Here is an 18,023-nt window from a genome sequence, read left to right as displayed (position 1 = left end):
GGTACATATACACAATGGAATACTACTCAGCCATAAAAAAGAATGAAATAATGCCATTTGCAGCAACATGGATGCAACTAGAGATGATCATACTAAGTAAGTCGGAAAAAAAAGACACACACAAAAAGCCCTAAAAAGGGCACATACCATATGATATTGGTTACATGTAGAATCTAAAACATGAAACAAATGGAGTACTCTGGTGGCCTAGCAGTTGAGGACTTGGTGTTGTCACTACTGTGGCTCTGGTTACCGCTGTGACTCAGGTTTGATCCCTGGCCCAGGAGCGTCCACATGCTCCAGGTGTGGCCAAAAATAAAAAATAAAATAAAGTGAAATAAACTATGACACAAAGGAACTTAACTGTAAAACAGAAACAGACTCACAGACATAGAGAACAGACTTGTGGTTGCCAAGAGGGTGGAGTGGAGTAGGGATGGATTGGGAGTTTGGGAAAAGCAGATGCAAACTATTTTATATATGCATGTGTGTGTGTGTGTGTGTGTGTGTGACATATATAAAATGGATAAACAAGGTCTTACTGTAGAGCACAGGGAACTATATCCAATATCATATGATAAACCGTAATGGAAAAGAATATGAAAAATAATGTATATATGTATGTATATCTGAACACTTTGCTGTACAGCAGAAATTAACACAACATTGTAAATCAAATATATTTTGATAAAATCAATTTTTTAAAAAAGAAGTAATGGCAGTCCTCCAGGTGAGAAGTGATGGTGTTTTGGAGCAGGGAAGTAATAAAGGAGGCGATGAGACATGAAGAGTTTGCAGATATATTTTGTAGCCAAAAGGGATACTGTAACATCAGTATCATCTGGGAACTTGTTTTAAAATGCAGATTCCTAGGGCCAACTCTGGATGGCTAAATTAGAATCTGAATTTTCACAAGACCAGTGGATGATTTGTGTGTGCATGAAAGATTTTTAAATCCCAGTTTAAATGACTAAGGAGAGTGCAAAATTTCTTCCCTGGGGTAATAGCCCTGTAATTCCCACCTGCCTTCGGCTTCTTCTTTATAAATAAAACTCCCACTTTGGGCCTGTATGTCCTCGGTTCATATATCCTGGAGCTGTACTACGAAATTTCAAAATTCGAAGAAGCTATTTGAATCTGATTTGTAAATTTGGATATTTATGGGGTTTCTTAGCGAGGTTTTCAAAGCAGAGACACACCTGTTTATCTGAGTCCAAAGAAAGAAACGGTGGTGGCAGCCACGTTGCAATACAATTCAAAATGCAAGCCTTGGAAGTTTTGTTGAATGCTGTCAAGAAAGAAACTATTCCAGCTAGGATGCGTAATCCAGCAAATGTCTTCCTTGCGGATAGATGCCTCAATTTGTAGTTGACACGAAATGCTCCAGAAGTGAGTCACAACAAGAATTCATAGGCGAGATTGCCAAGAATATTTGTATAGAGACGTACATACATACAATATAATCATTCGTGGGAATAATGAACATCACATTAGGGAGTGTCATTTCCTTTGGAACAGGAAGGAAGGGTGAGGGACAAACAGTGACACGTCATAGGTATCAGTAATGGTTTGCTTCTTTCAAAAGAACAGAGAGCTGAAACAAATATGGCAAAATGGTAACGTCTTTTCAGACTGGTGGTGTGTGAGTGACTGATTTATTCTCTTCTGTTCTTTAATGCACAATCGAAGCGTTTTTAATTAGAAGCAGTGTTGTTTCTCTTTAAATCTGTTTGATTTGGGCATCATTTACAAAAAAATAGAGGCACCCATTTTAAGTGTATACTCAAAGGGCTTTAGCAGACCTTTTAACCGCCACCCTAAGTCAGATATGTATTTCCCTTCCACCTTCCAGGAGAAAAAAAACCCCACCATTCTGATTTTTCATCAGTCATAGATCAGTATTGTCTTTTGTACAATTTCTTGTGTGTCTGGTTTCTCTCACTCAGCATAATGTTTCTGAGATTATTTCATGCTGCGTGTATCAGTAATTTGTTCATTTTAATAGCAGGGTTTTTTGGTGGACAAATGCTCTAACTTCTTTTGGGTAAATATCTAGTGTCTTGTGTCAGTTTGTGTATTGTGAACATTTTCTCTCAGTCCATGGCTTGTCTTTTTCAAATTTTTAAAGAGAAGAAAAGGAAAAAAATAAAATAAAAAGAACCCCAAGCTCCCCCAATGGACAAAAGTAAGGAGCTTGTATTAAAAAATCCAAATTTTAAGCATTTGAAAAGACAATTAACTCTACTATTAAAAGGGCAGGGAGTTCCCATCGTGGCGCAGTGGTTAACGAATCCGACTAGAAACCATGAGGTTGTGGGTTCGATCCCCGGCCTTGCTCAGTGGCTTGGGGATCCGGCGTTGCCATGAGCTGTGGTGTATGTTGCAGACGTGGCTCGGATCCCGCGTTGCTGTGGCTACAGCTCCGATTGGACCCCTAGTCTGGGAATCTCCATATGCCGTGGGAGAGGCCCTATAAAAAAAGGAAAAAATAATAAAATAAAATAAAAAATATATATAAAAAAGGGCAGATAAAACAGTAACATTTATTTATTTTACCTGCTAGACTGGCAAAGATTAAAACGATTGCCAAGATCTAGCTAGCAGGATAAATAAGCACATTTATTTATAGTCTGTGGGAATTCAAAAAGAAATGACCTTTTCAAAAGGCAATTTGGCAATATAAATTATACACACACACACATTTTATGAGACGAAGCGCTTCCTACTGTGCTAAGGAGGCAACTACACTCACAGTTTAAAAGGTATGTCAGTCTTACTTGGGTTCCTGGAATGGCCAGGAAGAGCAGATCCTCCACGGACCCACATGGAACATAACCCATGAGTGAGAAAGAAACTGTTGTTGTATTGAGCCATGGAGGCTTGGGTGAAGTTTGCATTGCAGCTGCGCTGGGTTCCGCTGGGTTCCACGGATACAGCGAGGCTAGCGGACTCCGCCTTATTCACATTGTTGCGTGTTCCTCTATGCCAGGCACCAGGCAGGGAGTTCTACCCAGTATCTTGCAACAACCTTCTGAGACAGACACAGTAGTATTATCCTATATTATATGACATATATGATGTATTGATATACATGGATGTATCTATAGTATGTAGGTATCATCTCGATAGAGATAGAGGTAGCGGTAGTGGTAGCATATTGTGGAAGGACGCATTCTCCGTTTCCTCTTGTTGTGCTGGAAATAGTGTCTCTTCTCACCAAGGGCTGAGGCCAGTCCCTTCGCATGAGATCTGGATGCCATCTCTTCCTCCCTAACGTTACTGATTCTTCCTTCACTCTCCCTAATCTGTGTTTTCTCCCCCTTCTATTCAGTCCGCCCCTCAGAACTCGCACATCTCTCCAAGCTTAACCAAAGCCCTCCAGCCGCCTCCCGTCCTCCTCCACCTGCCATCTCCCTCCCCTCCCATCTCTCTTGTCGCTAAAGCGCTCGCCCGCGCTTCTTTCCTTCACTGTCCCCCACTTGCCAACTACTGCTGCGCGGTCCCTTCCTCCCTCCCTCTACCAAACAGCTGTGTGCAGCACCGCAGGTGACTTCTGCCTGGCAAACCCCAGGGGACAGTTTTCATCTCACGTCCCTTCTCAGCATCATGTGACAAGATGGCCCACACGGTTCTGTCCTGTCCAGACCTCATGCTGCAGGCACTTCCTCTCTGGTCACCCTCCCTCCTTTTCAGCTTCCTCATCTGTGGCTGGGTGATTGGATTTTAGCTTTCCTCACAACTCATCCTAGCCTCTCTTTCCTTCTCACCTTGTGGTCAGTTTCCAGGCTTTCACCCAGCAGCCTTTCCCCAGGCTGTGATCCCGACACAGAGCCAGGCCACCCCCAAAGGGCTGCCTCCATCTGGAGCTTCTGCTCACCGATTGCCTGCTCAGTTCGGTTGGAAATTACAGTAACTCTGGCTCGGGTCATCAGTGTTGGAAAGTGAGACACGTGGACAAGGAGAAATCTCGACAAGGCTCTTTACTTCTGCAGAAGGGCGCGGGCGCTCCAAAAAGTGTACGCACCCAACAAAGGACCCTCCCCGCTTCATCCTTAACGCAGGTGATGGACCTGTCCCCTTCCCCATGGGTCGGGTCAGGGCACACATTCTTCCCCGTTGGCTAATTTGAAACACGTTGTTACTGAGAGAAGAGGGAAAGAGGAGGGGGGTCGCAGGGTTGATTCAGCAGAAGCCACAGCAAACTGGAGTCACCAAGGTTTCCTTTGATAGAAAAGACATTATGTTACTTTCCACAGGTCTGCGCCTCCACTTCCCTGTCTTAGTGTGTGAGAGGCTGGACTGTCCAGTTCTCCCTGCCTCAACTTCTTACTTCAACCCCTCCTGCTCCTAACTCCGAATTCCCCATCTCAGTAAATGGAGCCGCTCTCCGCCTCTTTGCCTTTGTTGCAATACGTTCGGGAGTGCTCGGCGCGAACTTGTGTTTCGCTGTATTTAGAAATTAAAAAAAAAAAAAAACAACCTAAAGCATATCATAACTAAAGTCTTCTCAATTCTGATTTTCCCACCATAACTATGATGATGCTTTTAAAAAGAATATAAAATCCTTTCCAAAATAACTTCGCGCCCCCCGCCCTTTATTTGGCCGCACCCAAGGCATGTGGATGTTCCCAGGCCAGGGATGGAACCTGCGCCCCAGCTGCGGCACTGCCAGATCCTTAACCGACAGCCACCGTAAGGGAACTTCCTTAGGACCCCTTCTTTTGCTGTTGCCCCAAGAGCTATCTGAATGCAGGCCTCATTTTGTCTTTCACTTAATGATCTGAGGCATATCTTGTGCTTTTATCTATGGTTTTATAATTCAGCAAGCCTGCTTTGTTCCATGACATTCTGATGGCTTTCTCAAGGGACTGTGAACTTTCAGTGATCTCCCAAAGTCCCCCAGGGTTCCCTCTCTATCTTTGGTCTCCTACTGTAGGAGAGAATGTCCCAATAAAAATGTAGAAAGGAGAGAGAGACCCCGGGCTGGATGACGAAGCAAAGTCCAGCCAACTGCCCCCAACCGTCCCTCCCCGACGCATCTGCTTCTGTAAACTTGCTTCCGCATCCACTACCTTGCCTGACCTCACTCTGGTCCGACCAGCCAAGCAGGGACCCGGAAGAGGGAGCCCACAAAAGCCTTGGGAGACCCTTCTTCGGGGCTCAAACTCCAGAGAGCCATCTCCTCTTGAGCCCCCCGGCGTGATAAACCTGAGTTCTCCACCTCTCCGAGTGCTCGCTTGGTTTCTCACCGGGTAAAAGAGCTGAGACCCTGCAGCCACAGAGCTGCTGGAGCTGGTACACGACAGCCACAGGGCTGTGGCTAGAGCCGATACACTCTGGCGCAGGGCTGCTGGGCAGCTGCCGTAACACTACTGGGACTTCTACAGCTGCCTGTGTAACTGTCCCATGCCATCTGTATCATTAGTTTACCCCCACTTCACTTTAAAAGTAAGTGATTCTTTGTATATTGGATAGTTTAATCTCCCTTCCCCATTTTAATGCAGGCTTCCTGAGAAAGTCAGTGTATGCTCTAGTACACAGGGAATTCAAGGAGCCTTGCATTCAGCTTTGTCTGATTTTACAGCCCTTGCCCACAGCTACCACACACACATATACCTTCTCATCCTGGAAGATGGCATTTTGCCTCTTTGTTTCATGAGGGCCAAATGCTGATGCACAGGAAACCGTGTTGACTAAAAAAAAAAAAAAAAAAAAAGGCATGACCTAAAAGTTGAGAATTATGTTTTATTCCGTGGACTTGCTGAGGTCTTAAGTCTGGGAGCAGTCTCTCAGGCAGATCTGAGGGCCCGCTCCCTAGAGGTAAGGGGAGCCGGGATGTACAGGGGTTTTGCACCAAAGACCAGGTAGTCGGAACATGAAAAAGATTACCTGTTCATGAGAGAAAACCAGACATCTCAAGTTAAGGAATTTAGGGCTTTTCTATGCGTGGGAAGATGAAAGAGTCTACTATCACCTAAATCATTCCTTTGATAGGCATCTCAACTGTCTAGGGCCAGTATCTTGTTCTTTCCCATGCTGAATCCCCTCAGAGTGCACAGTCAGGGGCAGCTGACTGTGGCTTGGCAGTGGGCGGCCCATTTGTCTCCATCCTGAATTCCCTCAAGGCTCACCCTCTGGGTGGCCGGAGCAGTGGTAGTGCCTGATGGCTTGATGGCCATCCTTTGTTTTTGATATGGCAGGCAACATTTTTCACTCACATAAGAAACTGTAGAAGAATGTCAGGAGTTCCTTTTGTGGCTCAGCTAAAGCAAATCTGACTAGCATCCATGAAGACACAGGTTCGATCCCTGGCCTTGCTCATTGGGTTAAGGATCCAGCGTTGCCGTGATTTACGGTGTGGGTTGCAGTCACGACTCGGATCCTGTGTTACTGTGGCTGTGGTGTAGGCCAGCAGCTATATATCCCATTTGACCCCTAGCCTGGGAACCTCCATATACTGCAGGAGCGGCCATAAAAAGACAAAAAAAAAAAAGAAAGAAAGAAAGAAAGAAAAATGTAACTTCTCTGGGCCAATTCTAGAACAGTGATGTTCTGGTGCTGATGAATCTCTGTGCCAGCTCCTTTCAGTAGAAGACTGCACACCTCAACCTTCTGTGGATGGAGGGGTAGGGTGGGGTTTCAGATTACAGGCAGGACTGGCTGAAACAGGACCCTGGCTCTCCCATTGTATTCACACTGGTAGTAATCAGGGTTAACATTAACCACCTTCCAGGGCTGTAGTAGGACTCATTCATCCAATATGTATATAATGAGCATGTGATTTGCTCCGTCTCAGGTTAGATCATGTGGATACAATTATCGCTTCGGATGTTTAGCAAAGAGCCTAATCTCAATCAAAGTTACAGATGGTCACTATTACTAGTATTATTATCACACTTGTATGTTGAAGTTTGCCTGTGTCACATAGCTTGAGTGAGAGGGGATATGATTTTTGTGACGTCTGTCACCACCTGGACTTGGGGACCTGGGTCACCTATGTAAGCGTGTAGGCTCTGGGACATTATTCGCGGCGTGGCCGCCACTCCTTTCCTGGCCACCAGAGGGCGCGCGGCCTCTACCTCAACCGTCTGCTGCTTCTGCGCCTGCGCTGCGCGGGTCGCCCGCCCTCCGATCCCCTCCCCCTCCGGGGCCCGCTCCGCCTCTTGCCCTAACGCTCCGCCCCCGTTGCCCCTAGCGGCTGTTTGTTGACTTCCGGGAACGCGGGTGTAGTTGATGCCCCTAGAGTCGCCATGGGGGCCCAGTGGGCTTCCGGGGCCCGCGTCAGGGCTGAGGCGCTGCCATAGGCCCCACCGAGTCGCCCCCACCGCTTTCCGGGCCCAGGCGCAGGATCCTGATAGCGCCCTCGTCATGGGGGAACCTGAGGAGATGGTGCCCGGTGAGTCGCACCCGCGGTCGTGGCGGCGGGCCGGGAGGGGAGGGTTCGCGGGCGGGCGGGCAGGCGGGCAGCCAGGCCCCGCCTCCGGGCCGGCCCCGTCGGGGGACAGGCCTGGGCCGCGGCCGCTCGACTCCGAGCTCGGTGGAAGCTCTGGCCGCGCCCCCGCGCTTGACTGAAGGGAAAGGAAAGAAGAGGAGGGACGTGAGAGGGAACAACGGGGAAAGGGGTGCCGGTCTTTCACCTTCTGATTCTTTTAAAATAAGTTTTCGATGAGTTTCTGGAAGGCAGGGCCAGTTTTCAGTTCTCTACGAACTTCCCGAAGTACTTCCTTCGAGGTCCTCAGACCCAGATTGTGTACTGAACCTAATAAAGGGTGGGTGGCCACGGGGCAGGGAGTGAAAGTGGATGGGGAAAGCGACCTGGAGAAAGGAGGGAGCCGTTTGCCAGTCGTTTTTTTAAGACTTTTCCTCTGAGCTTCAGAAGTGCCTTTGGCATTGTGACCCAGTGCCGCGTACATACTGTGTAACAGAAATAGACGTTTCGTGAAGCGGTACTTACTCTAGCCACTTGGGATGCGCTCAGATCTTTTCTATAATACGTTAATTTAAAAATGGTAATCGTGACCCACTAATGAGTCACTGCGAACAGTTTGAAATGACACTGGGTGAGAGCAGAATCGTGTATTCACTGAAATGTGTATTTCGTTTCTGCCCTGCTCTTGGGCTCAAACATGATGAAACTCCTGCCTCGAGTTCACAGCTTAGGGAGAGATTGAAGAAACTAAACAAAATTACAGGCATTTAACTGTAGATGCCAGGGGGCCAGAGCACAGCCACCAAACTCTGGGGTAAAGGTAATGGGGGGGAGGCTTCCTGGGGAGCCAGAGCAGGACAAAACAGTTAAAATTAGTCGTTCTGTAAAAACTCAGAGCGTGTTCTAGAGCTTGGCCTCCTAAATCTCAGTGGTCACTTTGAACTGACACAGCTCACACCTGTTCTCAGAAGGTTTACCGTGGTGGCTAGTCTTTTGCGCATGGATATTTACTATTAAAACTGATGTTTGCTATGTTTCTCTTTCTGGTACCCATTTTGCTTCTTTGTGTGTGATCATCCTCCTTGAGATTTTTTCAAAAGCTGGAGCTGGCCTTCTGTCTGGAGGGGTGTGTGTGGGGGGGTGGGGAGGCGTGTTTAGTTATTGGGATCTGGTAGGAGTTTTGGGTCTCTCTCCAAAATGGTACTGGACTAAAACAGTCTGTCAGAACTCCTCGCACCAGGTCGTATTTAATGACTTTATTTAAGAATGTTAAATCTCAACACCTGCGTCCTCATGATATTAATGTTGAAACTCAATACTGTCCTATTTGTGTGTGTGGAGAAAAGCCCTCACTAAGGGCCTAGACCCCGAGGTGTTGACCAGCGCGAGTAGAGCATCCAGTGCATCCGCTCATTCCAGGGAGCAGATGGTCCACCTCGTGACAGCAGGACTATTAGTCATTGAGGATTGCCTTCCTCGTGACCGTATATTGCTTTCTTTACACCAGTAAATGAATAATACCTATTTAATTTATTAGATTTCATAAGTAAAACTGGACTGAAGTCTGAGGAGTAAAACTGAGTTAAGATGGAAGAGGGGGAACATAGACAGTGCTGGAGCAGAAGCAAAGCTGTCAAACAAGGAATCTGTACAAATAAATTATTGAAAAAATATCTTAGTTAACCGGCAACATAATAAAAGTTGTGAAATCAGAACTTTCTTATATTTGCAGAATCAGGTGCTGTGTTTACGTTTGGAAAAACTAAATTTGCCGAAAACATTGCTAGCAAATTCTGGTTTAAAAATGATATACCTGTATCTCTTTCCTGTGGAGATGAACATACTGCTATTATTACAGGTTAGTATTAAAGTCTTCAGATAGTAATACTTAGAGAATCCTAAGTATTATAGATGTGCTGTGTTTGAAACATGTTGAAGATTCTGGCTTTTTTTTAACTTGGCTAGAGAATTCTTGACAAATTGGTTGATCAAGAGTGTCTTTTAAATTTCGAGCTCCCAGAGTTCCCGTCGTGCCTCAGTGGTTAACGAATCCGACTAGGAACCATGAGGTTGCGGGTTCGGTCCCTGCCCTTGCTCAGTGGGTTAAGGATCCGGCGTTGCCGTGAGCTGTGGTGTGGGTTGCAGACGTGGCTTGGATCCCGAATTGCTGTGGCTCTGGCGTAGGCCGGTGGCTACAGCTCCTATTGGACCCCTAGCCTGGGAACCTCCATATGCCGCGAGTGTGGCCCCAGAAAAGGCAAAAAGCCAAAAAAAAAAAAAAAAAATCAAGCTCCCTCAGTATGTTTAAGTGTGATTCTCTGTACATACTGCTTTCTCGAAATAAATCTATTTGAATAGATCTATATAATCAAAAAGCTGTTACTGTATATCTTAGAAACTCTACACCTGACAAAATCTGGCTCAGGTAGATGGGCAAGGGAACCTGTTTTAACATGTAAACACAATGACGGTGTTTAAGAACAGCCTTTTTATTGCTTTGTGATGACTTCATCTCACATTTTATGTTGAAAACGGTTCCGTTTATTATTTCTTTCTCCTTTTCTCCACCAGGAAATAATAAACTTTTCATGTTTGGCAGTAACAACTGGGGCCAGTTAGGATTAGGATCAAAATCAACTGTTGACAAGCCAACATGTGTCAAAGGTTTGGGGTCTTTTCTTCTTTATTACTTTAAAGAGTTAAACCATATAAAGTACTTTTATAATGATTGTGTAGTTCCTTAATATCATATTATAAATAATAAAGCCTTTAGTTCATTATTCTCTGAGATTTACTTGAATATTATTGGCATTTGACTATATTTTTCATATGATATTCAGAACTATGTTTATATGTTAAGATCTAAAAATCACGTTGATCTTAAACTCAGACACCATGAAGCAAGGATTGAGTCTATAGTATTGTACTCGAACGTCCTTTTTTTTTTTTTTTTTTGCGTATTTGGCAATCTACTTAAGTACTACTGTTTTTGCAGATACAGAGAACAAACAATATATGTTAGGATTTTTGAGCTCTGTCTCATTTGCTGGAGTTGTAGACATCGTGGTTCTATGTAGTTGCAATCTTATAAAGCGCACTTTACCCTGCTGAATAGATTTAGCAGATGTGCTGAACAAAATATCAGGACTTGGAGTTGATGAGTACTCGTGTTCTTACAAGAACAGCAGGACAGACTGTCCCAGAAAATGCAAGACATGTAATACCTTTACAAAGCTTTCCTGACATTGTATGCAAAGCTTCTGTTTGGTCACAACATACGAACAACAGCCATACTTGAATGGCGATGGAGAGTCCTTGGAATGTGACTAGAGCAGGCTTCTTTATCTTCCTAGCCAATTTTTAAATTTCAGCTCACAATTCCAGTGTAATTTATCATATCCATGCTATTTATTGTTGTGGAACTTTTACAGTATTCCACTTGGTCAAAAAGTATTAATTGAGCACAGTCCACTAAAGCCCTGAGTTTATTTACAGGACCTATGATCCTTCCTCTCAAATATCTGGTAGACAAGCGAATGGGATTGTCTAGACCGTGAGATTCTTGAGACCAGGGACTCTGTCTTAGTGATCTTTGCAGCCCCGATGCTAAGCACTTAGATGTTCTCTAAGTGTTTTTAATGTGTAGATGAATGAATGAAGAACTTTAGCAAAGGTATAGGCCTATGAATATTGGATTTAGTGTTTTGTGAGGTAGAAAGTAAGTGTGATGGTGGTGATGGCAGATTAGGAAATAGATCGGGTTACTCGTGGAGTTTTAAATAAGGTTTAGATGCCTAGCCCTTACCTCCGACCTACGGACTCAGATTCTCCAAGGGTGGGCCTGAGCTATCTATATTTTGCTTGAAGCGCCACTGGTTATGATGATGCTCTACTTCCGAAAACTTTGATTTGTCAGTTCTGAACGTTAGCTTTGGAGTCAAACAGACCTGGGTTTAAATCTCTTCTATCACTTGGTTATCATTTGACCTGGATTTTTGATCATTTTCATGATCAAAAAAATCTTGATTGCTGTATTTTTGTATTTTTAGCTTTAAAACCAGAAAAAGTGAAATTTGCTGCCTGTGGAAGAAACCATACCCTAATTTCAACAGGTATAGTATTCAATCTGTATGACTTCCTGCTCAATTTGAGGACCGAGGTCTCCAGTAACATTTGTGGCTTTGTAAAATTCATCCGAATGGTACCTTGGCCGCAGTAAGATGAGGAATTTTTAAAATGTAAGTGGCTAGCACACTTGTTTGCCTATGAAAATATGCAGATAAATGTTAAGTGGCTGAAGAAAAAGCAGCTTTTCTTGGATTACATCAAGGAACAGCATCTCCTCATCTGTGCGGCAGCTTGCTCCGACTCTTTCTCTTCCCCCTTCTCTCCTGAGGGTCAGGGGATGGGAGCGCAATTCTAGTCAAAATCCAAACAGACCCTGTGTGTGTGTGTGTGTGTGTGTGTGTGTGTGTGTAGAAATCGACAAGGTGATTCTGAAGCTTATATGGAAAAGCAAAGGACCTAGAATAGCCAAAACAATTTTGAAAAGACCGGGAGTTCCCATCATGGCACAGCGGAAACGAATCCGACTAGGAACCGTGAGGTTGCAGGTTTGATCCCTGGCCTCTCTCAGTGGGTTAAGGATCCAGTGTTGCCCTGAGCTGTGGTGTAGGTCGCAGACGCGGCTCAAATCCGGCGTTGCTGTGGCTGTGGTACAGGCTGGCAGCTGCAGCTCCGATTGGACCCCTAGCCTGGGAACCTCCACATGCCAAGGGTGCGGCCCTACAAAGCAGATAAATAAGTAAATAAAAACAATTTTGAAAAGATCAAAATCGGAGGGCAAGTGCTGTCTGATTTCAAGACCTACTGTAAAGCTACAGTAATCAAGACAGTGTGCTTGTAGTGAAAAGGTAAAGATTAATGGAACAGAATAGAGTCCCGAACTAGACCGACATGTAACACTTGACAAAGGTGCCAAGGCACTTCAGCGAAGAAAAGGGAGTCCTCAGTCCTCCTGCTGCCACCATGAGACATCCAGGCCCTGACCCCCAGCAGCTTTCCTACCTCCCTTCGCCCCCAACACCCCCCCCACCCCCGCGCCGCTGCTGCTTCTGTCTTCAGTCCGTTCTGCCTTCGAGCTCCCAGTGCCCCCCCAGCCTCTCTGCCCCCACTCATTCTTTTCCTTTGCTGAAATGTCTTTTCTCTTTCTCTTATTCTCTTTTCTTTCTCTTGTTCTTGTCTTTTAAGATCCAGTATAAATTTTACTGCTTTTACTGCTTCCATGAAGCTTTTTGTGACCATTCGGCTTTTTCCTCGTGTTGTTCTCTGAACTGCTTCAGCATCCCACCAACTCCGCCGTGCTCCATATCTGTTAAATTCTGCGGTCCAATTCCATATGGCCTTGTAATATCTCCCATTTGAAAGCTAGTCTTGTTTCCTCCATGAGGTTTCATTTCTTCCAAAATAATATCTAATTTAAAATTCCTTCTGATTCAGGATGATTTTGCCCCCAGCTTCCCCTATAATTTAGAGAGGCTTTAATTTCATATGCATTTTTATGACAGATATAACTAATTATAATATGTATGTCTTTGTTTCATTACTTGAGAGCATACTGGCAGTGTTTATTATCTAGGCATGATATCCTGCTTATGTTTTTACGAAAATAATTAACGAACAATTATATAGTGTTTACAGTGAGCCACATGCCATTCTAAGAATTGTATAAATGTTAGCTAATTTAAGCTTCATAACACCTCTGAAGTAGGCACTGTTATTATCCCATTTTACAGATGAGGAAAATGAGACACTGAGAGGTTAAGGATAGCTTGCTCAAAGTTACATAGCTGGTAAGTAGCAAGCTAGAATTCGCACCCAGGAAGTCTGGCTCTGGGGTCTTCGCTCCTAAACCCAGTGCTATACTGCCTTCCTATTTAGCTAGAAAATTAAAATAATTACACAACATAGAATATTTGCATTTCTAATTATAGTCTTCTTTATTTGCCTCATTCTACTTGTTTGTAACCTATTATACCTTAACTTTAACAGGTATGGAAGTTAAAATTAATGAACCACATCTCTTTTAAAATAGTTTGACTTGGATTGTAAACTAATTCAGAAATTGCTTTCCTCTTTTTTGCTCTGAATTAATAGTGCCGCATTCGCGAAAAAATACATTCCACACATTCTGTGCGTTTCAATTGCTGTTTAAACTCTAAAGTGGTTTATAAAAATCTCACAAAAATGTAGAGCCTTGCTTGTTTTGCTGTATTTTTGACACCGAAATGAAGTTGTTCACCAAATTGTAGGGTAGTGCCAGCTTTCAACTTTCTTCGCTGGTAATAGAGAAACTATCTGGTGACACCAGCCTGTCTCACAAAGATGGTGACTCTGGTGTACTGACCTATCCTTTTCCATGTGCAGAAGGAGGCAAAGTATATGCAGCTGGAGGAAATAATGAAGGACAGCTGGGACTTGGTGACACTGAAGAGAGAAACACTTTTCATGTAATTAATTTTTTTACATCCCAGCATAAGATTAAACAACTCTCTGCTGGGTCTAACACTTCAGCTGCACTGACTGGTAAGACTTTTTTCCATTTCAAACTGGGACACATCCTTTTTTTTTTTTTTTGGACCAGAATATAGCAAGCCAGCAAACTGAAGATAGCAGCTCTGTTTAGTTTTCTTTCATCCGTTTTCATTGACTATGTGTTTTCAGCAGACATTTAAAATAGAACTTAAAATCAGGACATACATTACCATTTTATGCTTACATAGACTAAGAAGGTGATAGATAAGTTCTAAGCTGTGCTATCCATCTACTCTTAGATATTATCTTCATTGTGTGTGCTGAAAGTTATATTTGCTATCAGAAACATCCTAGAAAGCTGTTGGATATATGTTATTAAAATACAGTTTATAAAGGTCATTGCGTCTCTCTGCCTTCCCTATCAAAAGGCCGTATGAGAAATCTTTTTAAAATTTGGAGGCGAGGAGTTCCCGTCGTGGTGCAATGGTTAACGAATCCGACTAGAAACCATGAGGTTGCAGGTTCGATCCCTGGCCTAGCTCAGTGGGTTAAGGATCCGGCGTTGCTGTGAGCTGTGGTGTAGGGTCGCAGATGAGGCTCAGATCCCACGTTGCTGTGGCTGTGGCGTAGGCCGGTGGCTACAGCTCCGATTAGACCCCTAGCCTGGGAACCTCCATATGCCACGGGTGCGGCCCTAGAAAAGGCAAAAAGACAAAAAAAAAAAAAAAAAAAAAATTGAAGCCGAGACACACCTGTCTCCTTGAAGCAGCTGCTGGTGTGCTTCTTCCTTCCAGGCTGGAGAGCTGTATGACAGTGTTGCTCTGGCTGTCCAGGGAGCCAGGGTCAGACCTGCAGCTCCATCCCTTCAGTTCTGTCAACTGCACAGTTAGCATTTTGACATTTTGACCTCCTCCTTTTGGTTCTTATTTTCAATTTTCCTTTTTTTTTTTGGCTCCACCTGCGGCATGTGAAAGTTCCCAGGCCAGGAATCGAACCCACACCACAGTTGTGACCTGCACCAACCATAGCTGTGGCAATGCCAGATGCTTAACTTGCTGTGCAGGAACTTCCTCAATTTTCCTTTTATTTACCCCTCCAAAGTTTTAAACAATTTTTAATTATTTAAAAGATGGAGGTTAATGTCTTAAGAACTCCTTTCTAAAATATTTCTTAGTGGTTTTTTTTCCCTGACGTCACAACTCTTATCAAAAAGCACAGAAGTTAACCTGCTTTTGAGATGCTGTGGATGCTAGTATATCTCCTTATTCTCTGAAGTTAGATTATGTGTTTTCAAGCGTAAATTGAAAAAAAAAAAAAAAAAGGTTAGTGAAATACATTTGTGTAATTTTTTTCTTTCTTTAAAGCGTCATTCCCCCAGTGTTCTCGGAGCAAGGCCGTCCAGGTACTTTTGACCTGGGACTTGCCCAGGAGATGTCCAGTATGACCCGTGCTGTCATTCAGTTCAGCTGCAGGTAGAGGCTGCTCGAAAGGAGGGAACTACTTTGTTTAGAGACATTAAAGTTAAGAAAAGATTATTATAGGAAAGGGCATTCTGTCTTTGCTGTTGAGATAAAAACATGGACGTGATTAAAGTGATTTACATGAGATTATTCTCTGTCCTTTATAGAAGCATTTCATAATAGAAATTGTCCTCTTAAGTGGCTAGCTGGTGTAAATGTCTTCGTAGTACTTTTCTTTCACAATACATAAGTTTTCTCAGTTAAAAAATGTTATTGTTGGAAATAACAATAGCAATAACCTTTTTTCCTGTTTTGTTTATAGAGGACGGAGAGCTTTTTATGTGGGGTGACAATTCTGAAGGGCAAATTGGTTTACAAAATATGACTAGTATATGTGTTCCTCATCAAGTGACCATTGGAAAACCTATCTCCTGGATCTCTTGTGGATATTACCATTCAGCTTTTGTAACAAGTAAGACAGAACACTTTGGATTTCTTATGTCGTCTCCCATTTCTAAGTTATTACTAAATTAATAATAAAATGACATAACAGTCTACATTTTTATAGAAACAGTGCCATGGTACTCCCTGGAATGAAATAATTGTGATCCACTGTAGGTTGCAGTATTTCTTCATTTCAGTAATGAGTGTTTATAATTTCAAACTCTGACATGTTACGTTTTTTTAGTGACTATTAGGTCTATAGAAAAACAAAATTTATACGTTAGAAACCCTTCTATATTTTGACTCTCAAACTTCTTAGACTCTTTGGCATGAAAAACAAGGCCTATGGCTTCTTTTCTCTGGATTTTTCTTGCTCCTGTGCTGACCTGCTCTACTCTTGTCTTGATAATTTGCTTTTATTGCTCCAGTACATGCATGAGTCATAGATTATCACTGCGGGGACAGGGATGAAGCTAAGATGGAAGAGAGCTCAGTATGGGGTATGCTTTCCTTTGGCGGGAATTTTCTCAGGATCCCCAATTTCTCCCTTTCCTCAGCTCACTGGCAATCTTTTTCTGCTTTAGTTAAGATATTTGAAATGTTGGATTCTTTCTATTACAGCTTACATCTATGCTAGTAATATTAGTAATAGTAGTAGTAATAATAGTAATAGTAAGAATGTCAGATGGTTTTCCATCTTATTTATGGTTTTTCTTATAGTAAAGACACCTAGAGGAAAGAGGTCTATGGCCCCTCTTAGATATTCCTCTAAATATTTGTTTTAGACATTTAGTATTTATTCTGTGCATCTCAAATTTGGGTTTAAAAAGTGCTGATTAACCTATCCCAGTGCCCCCCAGCTTTACCAGTGAATTCGTAGCAGCTTGGTACCGAGAAAGGGCAAACTCCTCCTAGGCTGGTTTTTTTCACCACTGTGTCAGTTTGTGTCTTGAAAAAACTGATAATAAATACTGTTGAATGAGGGAATGGGCGAAGAATAAACAATTGATTGGATTCCTCGGGGCAGTACCATATACCAACTTATTTGCAACTTTAGGGCTCCTGGGGCTGGTATAGCTTATGCTCACTTTGTTTATGAAACAGAAAACGGGGGGAGGGGGGGAGACAAATAATCAAAACATTGTCTTATAGTTGAGTCTTAATAAAACTGTCAGAATCAGTCTTTGCTCCTGCTTTAGCCAGTAGGGAAAAAAGTGGAATTGCTCGTCTTAATCAATCGGCGTTACATTGAACATTTTTGTTTGGTTTTCTGTTTTTATGCATTTTAAAAAAGCAGCTGTATTGACACATACTCACATGCCATACAATTCACCCGTTTACGGTGTGAGGAGCAGTAGGAATTTATAGGCAGTCGTAGAAAGGGACTCATTTGGACTTAGTTAACTCTTCCGTATGAGAGTCAAGAGGCATGGGGAAATGGGGAAGGGTGCACTTCTTCTGCACCAGGGTTTATTAAATACTTCGCAGGAAGGTATGGTTCAGAAAACTTCGCTTTTTGTGCAAATCAATCCAGAAAATGAGCATAGCAGAGTTTGCAGGATTTGACCAAGTTTTAAGTGGCACATACCCTGTGTGTTAGAGGTCCCACAGCTTCCCCAAGTTCTTATTTGCTAGAAGGGCACTCAAGCCTCAATAGCTGGTTATACACATGGCAAAGATTTATCACAGCAAAGGATACCAAGCAGAAGTAACAGGAGAGATCCGTGTCCTCCAGACAGGTCCAGGGTACACGTCCTAGTCTTTCCTCTTCCAAGGGCGCACAGGACGTGTTTTCTCTTTGGCAGCAAACTACCGGGGACAGGTGTGTGCTGTCTCTGCCCAGGGAAGCCCACTCCATTCTCAGGATCTGAGGCTTTTATTGTAATGGCTGGTCATGTAGGCGCACCCTGCCAGCAGCTGGTCCTGGCAGCGGCAATTCAGTTCCCTCGACAGTGAAACCAAGTGTACATGGGCAGTGTTGAAGTTTGTGCAGAGCAGCCCTTTCTTATTTTCTTGCTAAGCTGGTATAATTCATTTCTCCAGGCGTGCATAACACAATCATCTCTCCCAACATAACCCTCCCTAGGGCCGCATTCCCAGGGCTTGGTTAACAGGCAGGCAGGCAGTCACTCATGGTTCTCTTGGAGACATACACA

General features: G+C 43.5%; 1 protein-coding gene across 10 annotated transcripts in view; it reads left to right on the top strand.

Moving 5' to 3' along the window:
• Window positions 1-18,023, top strand: part of RPGR (retinitis pigmentosa GTPase regulator) — a 283,854-nt gene that overhangs the window by 219,031 nt on the left and 46,800 nt on the right. For 4 of the 10 annotated variants that reach the window (XM_021080795.1, XM_021080798.1, XM_021080796.1 and 1 more), the window contains exons 1-6: window positions 7,184-7,396; window positions 9,162-9,287; window positions 10,001-10,093; window positions 11,479-11,541; window positions 13,856-14,014; window positions 15,746-15,895. In XM_021080795.1, coding sequence (XP_020936454.1) covers window positions 7,234-7,396; window positions 9,162-9,287; window positions 10,001-10,093; window positions 11,479-11,541; window positions 13,856-14,014; window positions 15,746-15,895 — 754 coding nt within the window. In that variant the 5' untranslated portion in view covers window positions 7,184-7,233. Of the gene's footprint in view, window positions 1-7,179; window positions 7,397-9,161; window positions 9,288-10,000; window positions 10,094-11,478; window positions 11,542-13,855; window positions 14,015-15,745; window positions 15,896-18,023 lie in introns of those variants that run through there. The other 6 variants (XM_021080794.1, XM_021080793.1, XM_021080801.1 and 3 more) reach the window with 4 other exon arrangements.

Source organism: Sus scrofa, chromosome X (genome assembly GCF_000003025.6).
Source record: "Sus scrofa isolate TJ Tabasco breed Duroc chromosome X, Sscrofa11.1, whole genome shotgun sequence".
In the NCBI taxonomy this organism is placed as follows: Eukaryota; Metazoa; Chordata; class Mammalia; order Artiodactyla; family Suidae; genus Sus; species Sus scrofa.
Note: the sequence above shows the minus strand (reverse complement) of the source record. Positions and strands in the feature narration are given on the sequence as shown.